At 32.8% G+C, this 16187-nt stretch overlaps 1 protein-coding gene across 2 annotated transcripts in view; it reads right to left on the bottom strand.

Moving 5' to 3' along the window:
- The window catches only part of LOC106871068 (discoidin domain-containing receptor 2), a 187781-nt gene that overhangs the window by 101779 nt on the left and 69815 nt on the right, over positions 1-16187 (bottom strand). For both annotated transcript variants that reach the window (XM_052972844.2, XM_052972854.2), the window contains exon 2: positions 4342-4447. In XM_052972844.2, coding sequence (XP_052828804.1) covers positions 4342-4447 — 106 coding nt within the window. The remainder of the gene's footprint in view (positions 1-4341; positions 4448-16187) is intronic.

The raw sequence follows: 16187 nt of genomic DNA, 5'->3' as shown, positions 1-16187 counted from the left end.
GTTTTGCAAGATTTTTGATGTGAAATCGTATGTTGAAACAAATGTTGTTGTACTTGGGGATGGTCATATTGCCAGTTTAGCCAATACAGTGCGTGTGTTTTTATTGGCTAAACTGGCAATATGACCATCCCCAAGTACAACAACATATATATATATATATATATATGTGTGTGATTATCATCATCATTTAATGTCCATTGTCCATGCTGGCATAGGTTGAACGGTTTGACAGGGGCTGGTAAGCTGGAAGGCTGTACCAGACTCCAGTCTGATTTAGCATGGTTTTCTATAGCTGGAAACCCTTTCTAATGCCAACCACTCTGAGACTATAATGGGTGCTTTTCACAGCATATCGCCAAAAGTCTCACTCACTAATCATTGCCTCTGTGAGACTCAACATTCGAAGATCTGGGTCTACCTCTACCACAGGTTCCCTCCACAGTTAGAGATCAGCACCTCTTTACACAGCTGTCCTTGTCCGTATGCATCACATGACCATACCAGTGCAATGGTCTCTCTTGCACACATCTGATGCCTCTTATGCCTAACTTTCTCTTACGGGGCTTACACTCTGTTGAACAGAGTGTAATATATATATATATATATATATATATATATATGAGAGAGAGAGAGAGAGAGAGAGAGAGAGATAACAAAATACACACACTTGTTTGTATGTATGTATACATTCATACTTTATCTGTGCATATCTGGGTTTTAGAATAGGTATGTTACGTCCCTAGATATTGTATAAAGTAGCTGATAAGATTGGCAAGTGGAAGGGCATTCAAACTATAAAATACTGCATCAGAAAATCTGCCCAATCCCATATCAGGATAGAGAAGTGGACATATACTATAAGCACAAGGCCTGAAACTTGGTGGGAGGAATGCAGTTGATTACATTGAACCCAGAGCTCATTGATCCGAAAAGGATGAAATGCAAAGTCAACCTTGGCAAAATTTGAACTCAGATTGTACAGATGAATAAAATGCTAAACAGTTTGCCCAGCATGCTAATGATTCTACCAACTCACTGCCTTATGATGATATATAATAATCATCATCATTTTAACATGGGTCAGACAAAACACATCTCATTTGGTATTGTACATTTTGTCTTTCTCTTTCTCTTGTTTCCCAGTTCTTTATCTTCTTTTTTCTTCTCTTTCATAAAAAGTTTAGTCATAGTCTGATACTTATTCTACTAGTTTCTTTTGCAAAACCACTAAGTTACAGGGATATAGACAAACCAACACTGGTTGTCAAGTGGTAGTGGGGGACAAACACAGGCACATACACACGACAGGCTTCTTTCAGTTTCACAAGGTTTTGGTCAGCCCAGGTTATCATTAAAAAAAAAATTGACCAAGGGGCCATGCAGTGGGACTGAACCTAGAGCCATGTGATTGGGAAGTGAACTTCTTAACCATTCATCCATGCTTCTTTTTGCTCTCTCTGCTCCATAGATATACATACATATCTACACACACACACAATGAGAATTGATATAACTATACTGAAATGCTATCAAATAATACATTAGAAGAATTTTGTGAAAGTGTTGAAAATATGCTAAGTGTGAGTGAGCAGCATTAGAATAGTTAATATTTCTTTGATGAATAATATATGAACACTGATTTACAAATCCTGTTAAATCAATAAATGAAGAGATAGTATGCTACATTATTTGATTAAAATAGCTAAAACATTGCTACAATATAGTAACAATTTTGGGTAAATGCTAAATAACTGATCAATAATTTTTCGTTCTTTTAAATAAGTGTCAATGAACATTTTTGATATGTTCCTTTGTTTAATTAGTAATATCAGATTTAATTAAGAATGAGTTTTTGTTAAGTACAACATTTTCTCGGATCAATACTAACACCGAATTGATGTCATATTTGTGTAAGTGTGCTGTTTCAATGAAGCTGATGTATTTATGATTCTATCATATTGATAATGTTTATCAACAATCAGCTGTGAAATCTATAGTAGCCCTCCAGGATTTTAGTGATATTAGTAAAAGTTTTAAAATGTTTACATTTTACTTGTTCACCAACTAGTGTGCATTTCATAATACATTCAACTCCAGTATATTAGAATGTTTTACTGATTGAAAAGAAATGAGAGACAAAGGTAAACCTCACAGTAGAATACTTTACTACATATCGTACATGTCCATATATGTATGTATATATGTATATACAGTATATCTTAAATTATGAATTAAAGGCAGCTCTAGTATAGTAAACATTATTGATCATACAGGTGAATAAACAAAACACATAGTGAATGTACAATCAACGATATATATATATTTCAAAATGTAACCACATGTTGTTGGCGATTTTTTTTTCTCTGTCTTCCTTTTCTATTGGACTTTCCTGTTTCTGAAGAAGAGCTTTGCTCGAAGTGTAAAACCACCTTTCTTTCCTTCCCTGAGTGTCTGCTAATAATTTACATGTACCACGTCTTCGCGTCATCGTTTTTTTTTGGTGCATTTTGTGCTTGTCCTTTGTTTTTTTATATATATGTATATATACATTATATGTGTATATATATATACATATGCATATATATATCTACACACATGCATATATATACATATATATATACATATATATATACACACATGCATATATATATATATATATATATACACATGCATATATATATATATATATATATATATATATACACATGCATATATATATATATATATATATATACACATGCATATATATATATATATATATACACATGCATATATATATATATATATATATATATATATATACACATGCATATATATATATATATATATATATATATACACATGCATATATATATATATATATATATATATACACATGCATATATATATATATATATATATATATATATATATATATATATATATATATATACACATGCATATATATATATATATATATATATATATATATATATATATATATATATACACATGCATATATATATATATATATATATATATATATATATATATATATATATATATATACACATGCATATATATATATATATATATATATATATATATATATATATATACACATGCATATATATATATATATATATATATATATATACACATGCATATATATATATATATATATATATACACATGCATATATATATATATATATATATACACATGCATATATATATATATATATATATATATATACACATGCATATATATATATATATATATATACACATGCATATATATATATATATATATATATACACATGCATATATATATATATATATATATATATACACATGCATATATATATATGTATATATATATATATATATATACACATGCATATATATAGTAAATATCTAGTAAATAAAGTCTATATATATTACAAACACAAAGATCACAAAGTGGATTAAATTAGTTTGTTGTAGGCAGTTTGATGTTTTGATGAAGGGCCTAACTTGAAATATCAACTTCTCTTTCTCTTCGCAGCAAACTCATTCCACTTTGTAAAGGTTTTGGAGAAATATTTGCCAAACACATACACACACTAAAATTCTCTTACCAAAACCATTAATTGTTTAAACAATGTTTTTTTTTTTCTTGTTTTAATTATTTTTTTAACAGTTTAAAATTCTGGTGACATTAATATGCCAATTTTGCTTTGAGTTTCATCTTTCTTCAACTGCAAAGTTTTTAAAGTTTTTAAGATATAATCTAATATATAATGCAGTTCAAATATTACTTTCTGAGTCCAACATATTTTCTTAATTTGGGTACAATTAATTAAAAATAAGAAAAAAACTTTTAAAATACATTTAAGCTTCTACTTTAAAACCATATTATACATTCTAAGTATCAAGATATATATATGTATATAGTAGGCGTAGGAGTGGATGTGTGGTAAGTAGCTTGCTTACCAGCCACATGGTCCCGGGTTCAGTCCCACTGCGTGGCATCTTGGGCAAGTATCTTCTACTATAGCCTCGGGCCGACCAAAGCCTTGTGAGTGGATTTGGTAGACGGAAACTGAAAGAAGCCCGTTGTATATATGTATATATATATATGTATGTGTGTATGTGTTTGTGTGTCTGTGTTTGTCCCCCCAACATCGCTTGACAACTGATGCTGGTGTGTTTATGTCCCCCATAACTTAGCAGTTCGGCAAAAGAGATCGACAGAATAAGTACTAGGCTTCTAAAGAATAAGTCCTGGGGTCGATTTGCTCGACTAAAGGCGGTGCTCCAGCATGGCCACAGTCAAAAGACTGAAACAAGTAAAAGAGTATATAGTGTACTTCTACCTACCGAGCATTTATTGGTCCCACAGTATCTTCATCATAGGAAGAGCTGGCAACAATTGCAGAATCTGGTATTTCCATTGTCTGCATACCTAATGCATCACGACATTTTTCTACAAAAAAGAAAAAAATTAATAGATTAAGTAAGCAGAAAATTTTAAGATTTACAAATATATTTTCATACACACACAAACAATAAATCAAGGTATAGTTAAATGTGTTGTTATGTTTTCTGTTCAGTTGGAAAGAAACATTACATAAATTCCAAATCTGCAAGTTAAATACTTTTAGTAAAACAAATTTTCAACAGAAAATGTGTCATGTGATATTTTGTCCAATAATTACTCCAAAATTTCTGATAAGTAACAAATTTACAATGTTGGTACAACGTTACAAATTCTGAAAGAAATGTGCAGTTAACTTTATTCAATCCTAAGCTTGACTTGTACTTATTCTATTGACACTGGGAGACTTAAGGCAAAGTCACCATGTTGAAATGAGAACTCAGACTTAGCAAAGCAGAGTAAAACATTTTGTTTAGCACCCTGATTTTCTGCCACGTTCCCACTAATTTTTGTAACATTATTGCTCCTATGCCATATTCAGAAGTGTCAGAAGCTACAACAATCTCTGCTGCAGGATCAAAATGAGCCAGTGACAAATCCGATATTTATATTTTTTTAATATCATCAAACACCTTTTGACAATTATTTGACCAATTCCACTTCACATCATTTTTTAGCCAATTATTTAGTAAAGCTCTCAATTCATGCAGGTTTGGTGTATAATTTTGATAATAATTCGCTAGAGCTAGAAAAGCTTGTAAGGTCATTATAGAGGAGGCATATCTTTAATTGTGTCTACCCTCAACGGGTCCGGCCATCATCCATTCCTGTTGATAATTTGTCCTAAATACTTAATTTTAGGTTTTAAAAATTCACATTTTTTCCTCACTCAGTGAGCAACCGTAATCTCTTACTATTTCAAAAACACACTTTACATGCTGATCACAAGATTCACTTTTAATTAATATATCATCCAGGTATGGAATTGTGAATTCACAGTCTGCTAACATTGCATCCATAACCTGTTGAAAAATTGCAGGTGCAACCTTTAGACCAAATGGTGATCTGTAATATTTATATAGTTCTTTATGTGTATTCACTGTTAAGTATTTTGAGCATTCCTCATCTACTCTAACTTGTAAGTCCATGTTGGAGAAATCCAGTTTCGAAAATATCTTGCCCTCGTTTAACTTTGCAAAAATATCCTCTGGAGTAGGTAGTGGAGAGTGACATGTTTTCAGACATTCATTCAAGCCAGTGGAAAAATTTGTACACACCCTGATTTTGTTATTCTTTCTTTTTAATACACACCATTGGGACTGCCCATTTTGCACATTCCACTTTTTGGATGACTCCAATTTTCTCTAATCTCTCTAATTCTTCATCAACATGTTTTATCGCAGCAAAAGGTACTGTTCATTTTGGTTTGAACACTGGTATTGCATTTTCCTTAATTTAGAGACATGCCTCAGTCTTAGTACACAAACCTAACTTATCCGACAACATTTCAGGAAAAGCATTTTAAAATTTTTTCTTCAATTCATCTGATGCCTTATTCTTACTGGAGGAACAATCATTTATATTTTTATAGAACAGATTTATGGGGAGGTCCCATAAATCAAACAACTCCATCCAGACAGTATTGAACAAGTTTGTTGCATTTTTTAACACTAACACTTTTGCTTTCTGCTGTTGCACTGCAACTGTATGTCAGCTGATAGGTCTTCCATAAGTAACGAATATTTTGTATCATAAAAAATTGTTAATGACCAAGCTTTTGTAATATGGATACCCTTGTCATCCCTTTTATATTGTGGACTTGTAACAGGGTATTATACAATACTACAGAATGGGGAGACAAAAACCGTCTCCACTTGATGTATTCCCAAATACTCTGCCAACAACTGTAACCAATCCAAAACAACTCTCAATGAACTATAACAACTTTTCTATAATTTCCTGCGACTCCATGAACTCACAAATGACACCTTTCAACTTACTATGATTTCTCTCTCTCTCAGTCAAACATGCTGCTACTTATACAAGTTTGGCTAGTCCATTTTCACGGGGGGTGTCGTGATTTTCACCGTAACATTGACCATATGTCTGAGAAAAATTATTTCATCCTGAGACAAAGGATCAATTTTATAAATTTTATCCAAACTCAAGAATTTCATAATATAACTTTTGCTTATACAGACTAACACAATTTTCCTCAAATTCTAAAAAGTTAAGTTAAGGCTGTCTCATTCATAACTTATCTGTAAACAACCTTAACTACTGTGATTTTGTTGTTTTCATCCAAAATGGAGACAAACACAGCATCCTATGTGACAGACTTGAATAATAGCTGAGAGATATCGCTCTCAACAAAAAGCCAATAGTAGTCTGATTAACCCACAAATAAAAAATATTTATTCACCAATGCAGTATTGAGCAGTCATTCTCACTTTGATATTAATGTAATAAAGAATACACATATATGAGTTTTAATTAATAATTACAAATAATCATCATGTAGGAAATAAACATGTGTAAGGCACGTTTTAGAAGAGATTCTAATTCATTACCAAGTAGTTAAAAATTTTTTCAGATTGAGGCATAGCTGAATGGTTAACAAGTTCTCTTTGCAGCTGTAAGGTTCCAATCCCACTGTGCAATACTTTGGGTAAGTTTTCTGCCATAGCCTGGGGTTCACACACACACACACACACACACACACACACACACAAGGCTCAACTGAAAAATTTATAGGCTGACCAAGATACTCTCATAGAATGAACCCAATGAGGTTTATTTTTCAATATAGTGCTCCTTGTAGTCCACACAATTCTTCCATTGGTGTTGTAGTGTTTGGATTGCATTGGTGAAAAGATCCTGTTGGTCAAAAAAGTTATCGACAGTAGGTAGCCAAGTGGTTTTTCATGTTAGGGAACAGATGATAGATGGGGTCAAATCACAAAAATAGAGAGAGAGAGATCAACCAGTTCATAGCTACAGTCATGCACAGCAGCCATTGAAAGCAAGAACTTGTGTGCTGGTGCATTGTCCTGATGAAACAAGACTCTTTCTGTCAGTTTTCCTGAGCACCTGATCTTAGAAGCATTTCATAACTGCCTCAGCAAGTTCGCACAGTACTCTCCATTGATGGTGTGGCCTTTTTGAAGATAGTCAATAAACACAATGCCTTTTGTATCTCCAAAAACAGAGGCCCTCACCTTCCATGCAGATGAAACATACTTGGCCTTCTTTGCAGCAGGTGAGGAGGGATGTTTCTACTCCATAGATTGTCTCTGTCAACACTAATCCTGGGTTAGGAAATGTTCAAGGAAACCAGCAGGATTTGCCTTAAAAAATGTCAGATTTTCCCATGATGTGATCAGCCTGGTGTACCACTGAAAAAAAACCCTAATCATGCTGAGTTCATTGTGCAAAATATTCTCAACTCTCTCATGGAAAAGCTAATAGCATTGGCTATTTAATCTATAGTCAATTGGCTGCCATCCATCACCATGTGGTGGCAGTTGCAGGATGCCCAGACCTTGCATCATCTTCAGAACACTCTCTTCCCCTCCTAAATTCAGCTGCCCACTTTTGCACCATTGACAAAGCTGGAGCATCATCCTCTAATGTAGCAACCATGTCAACATGAATGTCAAGGGGAGCTAAACTCTTTTTCCGTAGCTACCTGATTACACCATGATGCCAAATTTTGTCTATTTTCAAGAGAAGTTGCTACTAGTTACAAGTCTCTTTTGAACAGTCAGATGTTAGTTTATCTGGAGAGAAACAATGCAGTTACTATTCCTGGTGACAAGAAGGGCACCCAGCAATAGAGAAGCTGCCTCAAGACATTACTTCTGACCCATGGGTATTAAAATGAAGATGGTGATAGTGAAACTATGATAATGTGCATGTATCTTTCCCCAAAGTATATCATGGCTTTACAAACTAAGACTCCGGTAATATTTATTCTACACTGTATTACAAATGCAGCTTTGTCGTTCTCACTATCAGAAATGCAGTGAACCAAGTATTATTAGTGTGTTGGAAACTTATGACACTATTATTTGTGCACCAATTGCAATATAAAATGTATGAATAAATAAAACTAAACCAGTCAAACAATGGATGCTTTTATAAGCTATATCCCGTGTAGTTTTAGATTCTATTCTCTTCATGGCAACTGAACTTAAACTGTACATGTTAAGAGACATGTAAAATGATAAAATCAAGCACACACACACACACAGGAAAACCAATTAATCCAAGTTTGAGAAGGAAAACAAAGGCGAGATAATCAAATAAGTGGAATAGCTAATTCTTTGTTAACAGGCAAACTGAATGCTATGGACAGATTTCATTCTCATTGGATCTCATTAGTGGAGCCTGTTTCATCAGGCAACAGAGATTTTACATAGAAAAAGAGTTATAAAACGTATTTGCTAACAGTAATTTGCAGAATTAATAAATGAGAGCTCAGGAAAACAACAAAAATTCTTCTTTGGGATAAAAAAAAACCTTTGTCCACTAACCAAGCAGGTTTGAGGTTGGTTATGCTTCCCTGACAAGGTCCAATAATATTTTAACTTGGACATAAAACTTGCAACGATACTCCACATTATGTTCCACATCTGCTTGGTACAGCTAATCCTACTCATCTAAATATACTGGATCTGAGGAACAACCAAACACAGGAAAACAATAGAAGTACTTCAACTCAAATTGCAACACTGAACTTTTATTGAGGTCACTACAACAATAACATTAGGTCTACAAACATCATCCTTAACTTTTGTTGAAATACCCTGCCTTGATTTCAATTACTTTTGAAATTAATGAAGAATCTAGTAAAATAACTGGCATTTTTAAAATAGTAAAATAACTGGCTGATGTTTGAAACATAAATATGAAATTTTGAACTTAGATCACTTTAATATAGCAACTTTGTATCATAGAATCAGGGGCAATCTCGACAGGTAGGTATCAAAAGAGTTAAAGTGGTTAATCTAAAGCAGTGGTTCTCAAAGTGGCCGGTACTGCCCCCCTGGGAGTGGTGGAAAGATCAAGGGAGCGTTGAAGAAAAATGGGGCGATAATGAGGGTGACCAAAATGGGGCAATGGCTGTAAAAAAAACAAACAAAATAACGGGTTAATTAGGTTAAGATTTATTTGTGAAATACTGTTGCATTGAATTTACTGCAGAAACTGATCTATGTCTGTGATGGTGTGTGTGTGAGTGTGTGTGTGTGTGTGTGTGTGGTGGGTGGGTGTTGGGGGGGACATTAGGGATGTGGCCTTAGAACCAAGCGGATGGCAGCCTGGAAAAGTTTGGGAACCATTGATCTAAAATCTTGCCATAGGCCCACTTGAGTCAAAAATCAAAAGTGGATTCAATTTATACATACCAATATACTGACAAGAACTGTAGTCATTTTTCTAAGTATCACATGGTTGATTCAAAACATTCATTTAAAGATACTGTAAGATAAGTTTCAATTAAGACTGTTATTAGGAGTTCAAATACATGTCAAATAGAAGTTATTTATTCATTATTAAAGAGTTCTTTTCTCAAATCTGTCATGAATTTCAGTTCCATCTTTAAATTTCAAAATCCATTTTTAAACCCAAGGGGTGGTGAAATAAGACAAATCATTTAAAAAAGTAGGGAGTGTGAAGCAAATATTTAGAGGTACAATACGCTACATTAAATAAAAGAAAGCTTCAGATTAATCTTTTTTTGATAAGATCTAAATTTAATAAAATGTCACCATAAGTCTTTGAGCATGAGGAATATCTATCATAAATACTGAAAGTCTGGGATAGGCTTGGTTAGATGGAGAAAGTAACATTTAAACCTAAATATAATATTAGCATAAATTGAAATGATGATGATAGCTGAAGGTGATTCAGCAGTTTTATCTATCAATGACTGAGCTTACAGCTATCAATTAATAGGGCCATCATCTTGAGAATGCATTTCATTGGCTGCCATGATATTCATAACCTGAATATCGGAAACAGACATATGACATTTCAGATATTGCTTAGCTACAGTTTGCTTCTGCAAGTGAATAAAAATACAGCAGCTAGAATATATTACATTTTTTTTGGCACCTAGCTAATTGATGCTAACTCAACTTAGTATAAGAGTTAGAGTTAGTATTTGTATAGTCCAACTGTTTTATGTAAGCAAAATACTCAGTACAAATTGTGAAATATAGCTAAGAAATAGTTTATTTACATACAAGCATTTATGTGTATATGCATGTATGCACACACACACACACATGCACACAAATATATGTACACACACACACATATATATACAAACACATACATATACACACACACACATATATATACAAACACATACATATACATACACACACATATATATACAAACACATACATATACATACACACACACATATACACAAGATATATATATATATACATATGGAAAAACAGATGAAAAAATTTACAAATACTACAATAATCCTTTACTATTCCAAAATTTGAAAAACCTCCATAATCTCAAAATTTCCCAAGTGAGAAATGCCACGTGTAGAAAATTACAAAAAGCACTCAGATGATTCCAGGGCAATGTACAGCTGTTGTAGGGCATATGTTGTGTCATTAGCAGTTGGGAATGAGCTCATCTTCCCTGGGTTGGGCTAGCCTAACCCAGGGAAGATGGTATCAATTTATTGTCAGCAGTTATCATAGCCAAACTTTGGTTTATGAATTATTTAACCCTTTAGCATTCAGATTACTCTGTCAAATGTAATGCTTATTTATTCACAGTTTTGAATTAATCATGCATAATCTTGTAATATTGAGATTTCAATGATGTGATTGTATATTTTTAGAATGACATTGTAGGATAGGTACAAGAGGCTGGATATGGCCAGTTTAACCCTTTAGTGTTTAGACCGGCCAAATCCAGTGATATTTGATTCCTCTAAGAAACTGCTAAAAAAATAAACAAACTACATTATTGAATTCTCGTAGCTTTGAGATAATGCAAAGTAAAGCCTCTCCTGCTTTTATTCAAAGTAAAAATGTGGTGAAAGTGTTGAGACTTCTTTTGTTTTGTTTTTTTTGCAACATTTGAAAAGAAGTGAATATCTTAGTCTTTAACTATATGGCATCAGAAAGTAGCGATTCTGACTTCAAAGGTTTTACTCTTGATGATGTACAAAATATAAATGAAAATAACAGTGATTTGTCTTTGGATGAATCATACTCACATATATGCAGCTCCGTCACATGACTTTTAGAGGCTCCCTGCAACTTTTTGTTTCAAGGCCCCATCCCTTCAATCAAAATTCATAATCCATGCACTTTTTATTCAAAGCTATATTTTACTTTATTCTATCTGAAGTTCAATATTTCATATTATCCTAAAGAACATCTTTAAAAGTACAAGTTAAATTTATTTAGGTCTATTACAAATTTCAGTAAGTAAAACGTCCAGATATGAATAAAGGAGCACTTTTATAATCCAGGCAACTTTCAGTTACATGAGGGCTTTTCTTCTAGAAAGCACAGAACTGGGAGAAAAGCAAAATTAACTGAGGTGGATATCAACACAGAAAATTCTGACTTCCATAAAGTGGAAAAAATAAATGGAAGTAAAGAATTTTACAGACTGTGTTCACAGCAAAAAAGAAAAACTGCAAAAGGATATCAGATTGAGACCTCACATTTGTGTTCATTTTGCAAAGTACCCTTGAGTAGAGGGTGCTTTGGACAGTTTCACGATAGAAATATAGCATAACTGTATTTTGTTGTTTGATAGTAATACTACAGTCTATTCTTTTCATTTTATTACACACAAATGATGTGTGAAAATGAAAAATACATATTAATTTTCAGTATGTGACACACCTGTATTCACCTTTACCTCACCTATTAATGAGCCTTTTTTATTAGATGCATTCTGTTATGTAAATGTATTCATTAAATTGTATAAGAGTACATAGCCAATGTTATATTGACTAGTAAAAGAGTTTTGTACTATATTTTCAATAAAATCTTGTAATAATTACACCTGTATTTTAGTTAATTCAAATTAATGTACCTCATCTTGCAAAGTGGCAAAATTGTTGGCGGTTGACATCTGGGATAATTTTAGTAACAAATTAAACAGCTAAGATGCATTAAGAATTTCAATTTTAGTGTTTATCCATAATATTATTGCTTTTACACCTGTTAATTAAATTTATCTGCCCATAAAAGTCAAATTTAATCAGCAATACCAGCTAAAATTACATAACTCTAATCCACTGGTATATACACACTCACTGACAAAATTTCAAATCAGTATGTAAAAAATTAACAAAGTTACAAGCAAATATTGTGGACACTCTTCTTGAACCTGAATAATTCAAAATAACATGAATATGCATTACATTCATTCGACAGATTAATCTGAACACTAAAGGGTTAACCATAAAACATAGATATTTGGGTTGGATATGGCTGGTTTAAATGCTAAATGGTTGGGCTACAAATAATGACATTTTTTTTCGTGTGTTTTCATTATACTTAACTGTAATCAAGTTCTATGCTTTTTATACACATAGCTGCATGCACCCGAACCTTTCACTGAAACACAATATCGAAAGTGGAGAATAAGTGCTTATGGATCTTTCTCATAGTGATGAAATCACTGCCATACCCAAGGTTCCCTCACCTGGTGTAGTGTTAGTTTGATCTTATTTTGTAAGCAATGATCATCATTTTTATTTTCATACAGATTCAGTAGAAGGTACAGAATAATGCATTTCACTGAATTTCACCTTCCCACAAAAATCCATGAACGTGACATATATGACCACATTATCTTCTCTAAGCCAAAAATCATCTATATTACAGCATCTGTAGCATTCCAGAATACATCTATAAGCCAAATCTGTTTGCTGCTGATATCATCTTGGATTGATCCATTTTTATAACTTTTCCCTCTCAATCACTTTTTTTATCTTTGCTATTGTTGTTTATCAACCTATTGTCTTTATCACCCCTGATCATGCAAACCTAATCTGACCAAAAGCATTTCAGCTGCAATCATCTCTATTGTAGTTATGACTACACTATCTAATGTAACACTTTTATCAAGAGTGTAATTTAAAAGATTTACTGTTATTTCTAGCAGGTGGAGCAAGCATATAGAAACTCCCTCATTGGCCAACATACTTCAGTTTCTGTGTAGCCTTTATCAACCGTAAACAAACACAACTCTCACTCATTAGCTTTTTAATGCTCTTTGCATTAAAGTTGTTTCTACTAATACTTCCCATATACTTGTCTACATCCCAGGTGACATCACTTTTCTCTCTCTTCTTCAGTATCATCTGAAGGGTTAGGCCTTATACACAATATTAGACTCTACACTTCTCATGGCAACTGAACTCTCAAGATGGCCAGTAAAAGTCATGTGTGCTGCTTCTACTTCAAACTAAGACAAAAGAGGAAAAAAAATAGTTGATGATTGTGCTTCTATATCAGGCTCCACACTTGGTGTATCAGTATATCTTTTTAGTCACTGAGGTCAAGAGAGCTCTTATCGTTTCAGATGCACTTCTTCCCAATTACATCCTGACTCCAGACATAGTCTCACATCTTCAGAGGACAATGACATCTCTCCTTTCTACTTCTCGACTGGCTTACTTTATGGCTAGTTTCTAAGTGAGAAGTCTTTAGCTGTATAACTTTCCACTTTGTGTCTTAGCTACTCTAATATTGCAGCTAGCTTTTTGTTTCCTTGGATCAGCTAAGTTCAATCAATCAACCAAGAATATTTTGTATACCATGCTCAGAACAACACTCCTTAACTTAAACTTTAACATGCCATTAGCTTATTTGTGTTATTTCCCATAGCTCAATTTTGTTTTCTTTTTAATTAATCTTCTATAATGTTCTAGCTTGACTGGAAACTTTATCAGCCATTCAGTGCTGTCTTGTAGGAATGCCCAATGTCCTTTACAGAGGGGGTTGGGGTGCAGGGAAAAAGAAGGAAAGAGTACAGGAAAAGAGAAAGAGGAAGGAGACATGTATAGTGCAAAAAAAAAAAAAAAAAAATTCCTGGCAAAAAAAGGTTTCAACTGAAAGGGAAAGTGCATTAAAAAAAATCTCAAAGAAAAATACTCAAGATAAAAAATATTACACACACATACACAAATGAACAAAATGATAAGTGATGAAGAAAACTAAGTACATTAGAGAAACTATGTAAACATTGCAAATAACTGTAACGGTAATGTCTTATGAATGTAAATAGATGTTGAAACAATTTGGAGAAAATATTTTGCTTCCAGAATGACTCAGATATAATCTGACATTTCATTTTCTAGAAACTATCTGAAGACTAAAAAAAAATGTTTCAAAATATGGACACTGACATACACCAGCAAAAGATTAAATTCTTACTAGTATTCGGGAACTGTTAACATTTTTAGATGTTAATGATAACATGGGATAGTTACATGAACTGAATATCAATAACTTCCTTTATGTAGAAACATGTGTGTGTGTGTGTGTGTGTGTTCTTTGCATCAACAACAGAACTTCCAACAAGTTTTCATGAGAATTGTCTTCTTTTTTAATGTTCTTGAAATATTATAGTCAAAATTTATTACAAAAATAGCATTTGTGAAATAAAACTACATGTTTTAAAAGGGACCAGATGAACAAGGAAGGATCAACACTTGGATAAGAGTAATACCTAAAGCTGAAATAACTTTCAAATAAGTCTTTCTTTTATCCTTTATTTTTTCATTGTTTAAATGTCAATAAAACTAAAGCCGTCACGATTTGAATGTTACTAACTAACCTAAATGATATCCTAGCTGTAATAAAAGAACATTTATACCTTTGGTTTTCATCTGCTAAGATCATATATTCAATTACGTGATTAGCATTCTAAGCAGGACCTTCAAAGAAGCAGCATTTTTGAAAAAAGAACATAAAACACACACACACACACACAACGTGCATACAAAGACGACTTAGCTTAGTTGTTCTGCCCTCTCCCAACTGCCCAATTCCTCCTATAAGCTGGATAACTGTCTTTCTCTTTTGTCAGATACTCTGTTTGCCACCTTTGTGAGTGTCATAAAGAATCTAAGACATAAATAAATCTATATTGAGCTTCATCTAAATCAGTGGTTTTTCAACCAGGGTCCATTGTAAGATTTTTTTGTGGTCCATGCAAGCAAAATTGTAAATTGGGAATCCACGGTAGTATAGTAAGAGACTGAAAAAAATTTTGCTTTAGATTTATTTATTGCAAGAAATAGCTCGGTTTCTTTCTCTAATGTTTTATGTGGTTCAAAGTACACACGTGAATGTGGGAAAACAAAATAGTATAAAATTAGTTTTTAAACATTGAATCACTATTGGGGTCCACCAGTGTAAAATAGTAATCAAAGGGGCCCAGAGGTAAAGAAATAGTTGAGAATCACTGATGTAAATGATTTTGGTTTTTTGAATCAAGAAACATATATGTACATGTACATTTATAATATATATATTACTTTTTTTACTTTAACATTCACTTTTTTTTTCAGCCAGAGGCTGTGACTATGCTAGGACATCACCACTGCTGTGATTATTAGTTTATTTCATTTTATTTCCTTGGTCTTCTTCTGGTGAGTGATGGTGTTGGACAGTGTTGCCCTCATTTGCATTTCTTGCCATGATATGGGTTTATCTGATACCTCAGATAAAAATTTGCCTACCTGGCATTTATGAACTTCAGAGGTGGTAGTATCATCATATC

This window comes from Octopus bimaculoides, chromosome 1 (genome assembly GCF_046866305.1).
Source record: "Octopus bimaculoides isolate indiv1 chromosome 1, ASM4686630v1, whole genome shotgun sequence".
NCBI lineage: Eukaryota > Metazoa > Mollusca > Cephalopoda > Octopoda > Octopodidae > Octopus > Octopus bimaculoides.
The sequence above is the reverse complement of the archived record's forward strand: the minus strand, read 5'-3'. Positions and strand labels throughout refer to the sequence as shown.